Below are 7,849 nucleotides of genomic sequence, written 5' to 3' on the forward strand. Positions count from 1 at the left end.
GCCCTGGCCTGCGCTACTCATTAAGTGGACCCACCTGCAGCCAGTCAAAAGCTCATTATCAGCTATCATATCAGTGAATGGTGAAGAGAAAATTCTCCACAGCAGCCTTGTTCTACGTTCCTCTAACCATGCTCTAATCTGTTCAGCTATGCGTGAGGCCATAGAGCTCGGCACACGCCCTACACTTTTATCCAAACTTTGATGGAATAGATACCTTTACCTTTTTGGAAGGTCTAGTCAGACAAATTAAATGATTTCACTTTAACCTTTTTTTTTTAATGGCTAATGAATACTTTTTAAAATGAGGGATATTCTTTGCTTTGGATTAACTTAACATTTTCAGTTGGAGCCTTTCTAACCTAAATATTTTTTAGAAGAACACAGAACATTTGAAAAGATATTGTATTTTCAGGCTTAATTATGTCTTCTTAATGCTGTCTAATCATGAAAATACCTAAATATGGAAATATAATGGTGGATGACTGGAGTGCTAGTGGAGTTTTAAAGACAGATACAGCAGCTGGGCTGGTATGCACAACTATGCTAAATGTGTGTGTGTGTGTGTATGTATGTGAGAGAGAGAGTGTTGCCCAGCCCAGGCATGGTGTGTCATGATGTAGCCTCCCCCCGCTATGGCAGTAGTGAGGCATGGCTGCAGCTGTCTCTCCTCATGCCTCTCATTCTGCCTGTGCTGCCCAAACCAGCCATTGCCACTGAAGTCCTTCCAGCCCTGGCCTGGAATTCTCCTTCTGTCTGGGAGAAAAGACCTATGCAATGTGACCCATTCCATGAGACCATCACGCTTTCTAAAAAAGAACCAAACGGGAATGCAAATGCATACCAAAAGGATCAATAGGCCAAAACTGAGTCTAGATTTACAGAGAAAAAGAGACACACCTATGGCATGCAGCTGTGACCCAAACTTTATAGTATACAGAAAACATATGGGTGAAAAAGGGGCAGAGGAAGGATAGAGAGTGAATATTTAACCTGTAGAGGTTGGTTTCCCTCAGGCTAAAATAGGACCAAAGGCAAGTAACAGAGGGCAGGGCAAGCATTGTATTTGACATGCTGTGAATTATGAAGTCTTCTCTGCCTGGCCTCATAACAGTGATTATGGTGAGCATGAAGTATCCTGCAGAGTCTGGCAGTGGAAAACCAGCAGTTTTCAGCCCCTCTATAAAAGTGAAAATACTGAGGCAAGGAATCTGTTGTTTGTGAACGGGTCACAGTGGTCCTCAAGCCTGAGAGAAGGAGGGGCCCACCTGTTGCATGCCTGCTTCTATTTCGAGAGCTCTGGAGTTTAGGGCGTCAGCTGCTGCAGTCGCCCGCTCACATCCACCTGTTCTTACTCATATCTGCTTTCACAGGGAAGCACTGGTCCCCAGCAGCTTCCTGGGCCACAGGTGGCCCCAGTAGTGGACATACTGCTCAGCCCTGTCATCAGGTCCTATGGGCTCCAGCAGAATGGAGGTGGCTCCGCTAATGGCAGCTGAGCTTGGCAGGGAGACTGAAATAAATCTGAAGTCAATTAAGATGAGGTTCTGCTATACTTAGGAAACTGGACACAGACCTTAGAGACCTCTGTGTAATTGTGTTATTATATACTGTTGACTGTACTCTGTAGTTGTTTTTCTAACTTGTCTCAAGTTAGGCAACTGTTCTTAATGTACAAAATGTTCAACACCTCCTGGACATAACATCATGAATGGGAAGGTGTTGAGACAGGACTCATCATTGTTTACCTTTAATACTCATTCTTTTCTTGCATCTAAGGCGGAGACAAGAATCTGCATTTCTGCCTAAGGCTTGTTTGGAGTTTGTTTGTCATTGACGTCGAGACTATTTTTTTGGACCTCCGTAATGTCTTTCCAGGAGCCTGATCTTCAATGCTAGATTACAACTGAGCCATCAAACAGCCTCTGAACTAGGGGGAGGTTCTCTTAACCCTCCACATGAAAGCAGCACAGTGTCTTGATCATACAGCATCGACTCTGTAAACTTTAGATGAGGTCTCTGTCAGACAAAAGCTGAATAACAGCATGTGTATGGATGTGTAGTCACAGGCCTCTGTAATTGAACATGGCTCCATACCAGGCTTACCCTACCTCCCTCCCAGTCTCCCTGGTTCTCTCTCGCTCTCTTTGCTCCTCTCTTTCTCTTTGTTGCTTTCTCTCTCAGGATCCTACTCCTTCACTTGTTGATCTTGGGATATCCATAGTATTTTTTGGCCTTTGAAGACAAATATAATTGCGTAGAAATTCGAGACCTATATTTTCTCCATTTGCAGTCCACTTGAAAATTTTGTTCAGCAGCAGGACAGAATAGAGAGTTCATACACAGACGATTATTTCAAAACATCAACTTAATAGTGACAAACATTTTTCCCCCCAAAACCTTATAGGCAATTAGTCATGTAGTTTTAATCTTTGGTCCCATTTCCTTAGATCCACAACATAGAATCATGCCAGTAAACACACAATGATAACATTGAAAATGTAAATGCATATTTAATTTACAGAAGTCAAGATAATGAATAATAATATTATAAAATGGTTGGTGTCAGATGTCACTGGATCCTGGAAGAGTCATTCCAAATAATTTATTCAGCATGATAAATATACGGCAGTTCTACAATATATACATGACTTATAAAACTGTACAGAATTGGTAGTCATTCAATCATAGATTTCAATTTCTCTCACCGATTTTTCCCAGTGATCTGAAGACTTGTGGTAGTCTTCAAAGTAAATGATGAAATGAGGAGCATAAAAGGAGGGAAGACCTGGCTCTTCTTACACTAATTCTCTCCCTCCTTGAGTACTCATCTCCCTCTGCAGATTGTAATAAAAATTAATGTTAAATTAACATGCTAAAAAAGAAAACCAGCTAGCAATTTGCTCCACGTTGGGAAAAGTTCCAGCAGATGAGTGTGTTTGGTGAATGGAGTGCAAGTCATCTGAGTCTAACATACAGCTCTTTGTTCTCATTCACACTGCTCTAGGGTTAATGTAGACAAATCTTTGAATTATTATTATTTTTAACTATAGTTTCCTTTCATAAAACACTGACATTAATCCATTTCACCTTACCAGAAACTGCATTTATTTAGCCAGAATGAGAAAAATAATCTCAAATTTAAGGTAAGAAATCTTTCTGAATGTCTATAATGAATACTCTGTTGAAAATCTTGGCACTCCTTACTAAGTCTACAACCTCAAATAGCTCTCCCTTTTCCTTTCTAGTATTCCATTTAAGTCCATTAAACCCCATCAGCAGTATTTTGCTGTTTTGATTAGGTCTGCTATAACTATTTATCAGTGGTGAATTTAACTCAAGCAAAACGTGTTCACACTTACTAAATGTGAAGAGTAGATTAACATGGGGAACAGATGAGCACTGCTATACTCCCTTGGTTAGCTGAGCTGTGCCAGTAGTTCAAGAGCTAATAATGATCTTGATGGACATATGACTAGGGATCTTACCATATAGCATTTTTGTGGCTCATTGGTTCTTAAATCTAAACAGACCAGGACTTTTAAGTTCAATTAGCAATATCTCCAGTTCTACTAGTTCCTTCAGTATTCCAGCAAACCAAAAGCCATCAAATAAAGAGTGAAATATATGAGGGGCTGTGCTTGGGTGAAAAGTAATAAGATGTTGACTGCACAGTATTTCAAAGATACAGTGAAAAGCTCTCCAGTCTCTTTCTGCCTGGTCCTTTATCTTGATAGTTATTTGACCTTAACATCTCATTGTCATATGATTGTTTTAAATGAGCAAAAACCTGAAAGAGATCTGTCCTCTTCAGTATATAATTTTGACAGTCCTTACTGAATGACGTCTCCTAGTCTGGTCTCGTGTGACTGGCTGTGTCACTGGCTCTCATCCGCAAAGCTGCCCAGCCGTTTCATGGCTGTTACACTGGAGCTAGCACTACTTTGGCTTGGTTTTGGAAGAAGCTCTGGTTTGGGCTGGAACTGCTCCAACAAGATGTTCAGGATGCTCTCCACCTTCTGGTCTATCTGGAGCACCTACAGAATGTAGACGTTGGAGAGTGGTGAGTGCTGCACATGCAGTGAGGTGATGACTCTGGGCCTACAAATAATCTCAGAGAAAGATGGATGATCTACGCAGTCATACATTGAATAGGATGTAAAAAGCAGGAACTGATTTCTTGTCATTTCTCATGCTGAGAAATGTAAACATTTCTATTCTAGTTATAATAAACCTCTGCAGATATGTTTTTCCCTTACTATTAGGTTATTCCCATACCATTAAGTTATATCTCACTTTATAGCAACTGTACATATTTTACCGGCCTGACTTTCTAATAAATGTTTAGCTGAAGAGATTTTCAGTTTTTCAGTCAACAGTATTTTAGAACAACACTGGGGTCAATGCATAGCTCTCCTGGAACTCTGGAGTGTCAAAGCAACATGTCTCTAGCAGTGAAAACCACTGTATGATTTTTCTCCAAAAAGAAAAAGTGAAGCAAAATTCTCCACTTTAAAAAAGTCATACTCATCTGAAACACAACAGTCTCCATTATAGGCTCTTGCAATGTCTCAATGCCAGTGAAATGTTTTCCTTACAATAAATCCAGTTGGATTAGACCATTTATGGCAGATAACCATGTGAAATATTATCCTGTTTATGCCATCATATCAGGGCACTCTCTTGCCATTAGTCACACTGCTGGCCCACATACAAAAAAATGAAAACAAACAGTGTGTAAAAAGAAAAACCAACACAGCTCTGAAAAAGGCCTTACTCCAGGCAGACTCCATTAATGGTGGCCTGACATAAATAAGGAGAACATTCCCTGCTTGGTTAAGGAAGTCTATAAATTTGAATCATAAACATGTCTCTGGTAATCTACTGCATTATCAGCATTCCAGAGAAGTGGCTTTTGCTCGGATTAGCAAGTCCTCCTGTCGTGCAAGCAGCAGCACTCTGACCCATGGATATCCCTAGAATAACAGCCATAAAGGCCATGCCCAAAGCAGTTTCACCAGGAGACGTTTAAGAAACTGGTCTGAGAAACAAGTCTAGTTTAGGGATTTGAGCAAAAATCTACACCACTGCCGCTTAGCTGTGAAAGAAGGTGATTACAATGTAGTCTATAAGTAATTTGGTGGTGATATAACTTTTGTTGTTTTACCTCTCTCCAGTATACTGGATTTGAAATAAAAAATAACAATGAAGTGAAATTGCTTAATGTCTGCTTTGAGGGTAATTATATGTATATTGATTAAACCACATAGGAATCACACTTTTTGCACATAGCACCTGCCCACCCTCCATTTAAGTGGACCAAAAATAATTAGACAAATCAATAGAATTTTAAATAAAACTGTCATGTTTATCACACATCTGAAAATCTAGAAATCAACTTCTGACAGGCATATAATGAAGACAGTTTCAGTTCCTGCACGTTCGAGGGACATGGGATAGGTTTTCGCCTTCAGGCTTATACTCAGGAAAGATGCTCTGTGAAGTTCAGATCAGGTGAACCACGTGAACATTCCACTTTGTGACTCCATATTCAGCAGTATATATCAGGTCACTGTCCTACTGCAAGGTAAAGCTCCCGTCCATTACAATTTGAGGCATGTGATTCAATCTGAGTAGTTAAGATGCTTCTGTAAACTTTATGCTGTTGCCATCTCAATCACATCATCAATCAAGACAATAAGCCAGTTTGCCAGGATCATGTGTGGGATCATGAGCAGTTTCTTGCTTTCTTTCCTTTTTCTATCACTCTGTATGAGGTTCATTGTTTCATCAGTTAATAAGACTTTATCCCAAAATTCAATAAGCTTCTTAATGTTTCAGAAAGCCGTAACCTCTATGCCACCCCAAAGAGCGTTTTTGATCTGTTCAGCAGTTAAAAGGGGTGGTCATTTCTTTGGTCATCTAGGACAATGGTAATTCCAGATGACTGTTATTGCTACAGCCACTAGTGCCTTCTTGCTTTTTGTTAGTTTTGTTTAACAAGTCAAATTCAAATGAAGCATGCTGGAGTATGCCAGAGTTCAAACAACGCAAAATCATACCACAGTCCAGTTATTCACAGGTATATTGCCAGTTACTGAATCCATCTGTCTCCCTCTCAGAGTAGGATTTGAAAGTCTGCCCTGTACAAGCACCTCCGCATATATTTTGCCAGACCCTAAACCCATCATTCATGCTTTTAGATAAAAGAGAATGACATGGAATTCTGGGTGGCTGCTACAGCTTGATACAAAGTATCCACCAGAATGAACTGGTCATATCTAGAAATATGCCAGTGTGGCTAGTTGTGGTGACATTTCGGCGCTTTCAGTGTTTGGGGACATATGATACAAAGACAGGTGACACTTCAGCTGTCCCCAACACATGGTAAGGGCTACAGACACAACACATGGTAAGGACCGCATCTCACATGCGCATACAACAGAGTTTGGTTCACCCTTCACAAGTACACAATAAACATGAATAATGGAATAGCAAAACTCTATATTTGTGAACTACTGAATTCCTGAAAATTATGAAGAATTAAAACAACAACAACAAAAACAAAAACATCGGAATGTGTACTGTACTATTATGTGAAAAAAAAAAGTGTACTTAGATGGCACATGTTTATAACGGTACAGATGAAAAACTAATCTTTTGCAATTCAGACAGTGTTGAGTGGTGGATGTCCATGTGCTGTTTGTTTGTGTGTATTTATCCTGAGGTGCAGCACAGCTGTTGTGGGAAAGACAGAGGGTCCAGACTCAGAATTACACAACTCTCTGTCCCTTCCTGTCTCCAACAGCACAACAACACGCCCTACAAAACAACGTCATCCGACTGTCTACCACACCCACTGGCCTTTTGTGCTTGTGATTTTGTTTATTGTTTGTTCATTCCATGTTCAGATTGACAATGTGCCAAAATAATATTTGAAGTCATTTCTATGAGCTTTTGATATGGGGCCTAATTCAAGCACCAAATTTCAGCCAGATATAAAGTATGACCCAAAAGTAATGTTTGGATAGAGAGCTAAACACCTCTAGGTGGCCTGATCAATCTCATGTGGTTAGAATTTTGTAACAGTTACAATGATAACTACTCATAACTTTATAACTATTATAACTAATACTTCTAATTTTATAATTTAAACAATAGTTTATAATGTGAAAATATGGTGTTATAACAAAAATGAAAAAAGCATTCTATTTTTATGATAATAACGCTACTGGTGGACATTTTTAAAAATAGGTAGATTTTATGTTATCATTATATCCTTATTCTTTTGTTTAAAAAAAAAGGAAAAAAAGAATTAAGCGAAGAATTAAGCAAAGAAAGAAGGTGTTATCATCACATCTAAAAGCCCAGCTGTTATGAAGATAGGGTCATTGATCTAAAACAACAGCGATGATTAGTTTTCAGATCAGTGAATGTGAAGGTGAAATGGTATACTTCTTAATCACTGAAGAGTGAGTAGTACATTTAATTTGCATACATATATAGAGAGAAAGAGAGAGCATTAGCTGAAATATATCTACATAAATGTAAGGTGGACAGCACAGTCAGCACTTAGGTGCTAAACTGGCATTTTAAAATCTAAAACAAAAGAAGCCAGAGTGGAAAGGTTGCACAAACCATAAAGTTACTGACACAGAGTCGGCTGTCTGAACAGGGATGCATAAAATCATAATGGTGCAAAACATCTAATTCACAAGCACACAAGATCAGTTCCTCTGTGATAACAGAAAGGCACCTCTGACACACAAAACACTGTAATACTGATGATGTTAGACGAAACAAGTTTGCTTGCAAATCCCTCAACCCATTCCCAATCAAATTTTAGCAAACA

At 39.2% G+C, this 7,849-nt stretch overlaps 1 protein-coding gene across 1 annotated transcript in view; it reads right to left on the bottom strand.

The window, feature by feature from the left end:
* Nucleotides 1-2,522: 2,522 nt before the first annotated feature.
* kcnq1.2 (potassium voltage-gated channel, KQT-like subfamily, member 1.2) overlaps nt 2,523-7,849 on the bottom strand; it is a 108,058-nt gene continuing 102,731 nt past the window's right edge. The window contains exons 18-19 of the mRNA XM_027019967.2: nt 3,835-4,034; nt 2,523-2,834 (exon numbers count right to left, since the gene is read on the bottom strand). Coding sequence (XP_026875768.2) covers nt 3,876-4,034 — 159 coding nt within the window. The 3' untranslated portion in view covers nt 2,523-2,834; nt 3,835-3,875. The remainder of the gene's footprint in view (nt 2,835-3,834; nt 4,035-7,849) is intronic.

The sequence above is a fragment of the Electrophorus electricus genome, chromosome 2, assembly GCF_013358815.1.
Source record: "Electrophorus electricus isolate fEleEle1 chromosome 2, fEleEle1.pri, whole genome shotgun sequence".
In the NCBI taxonomy this organism is placed as follows: Eukaryota; Metazoa; Chordata; class Actinopteri; order Gymnotiformes; family Gymnotidae; genus Electrophorus; species Electrophorus electricus.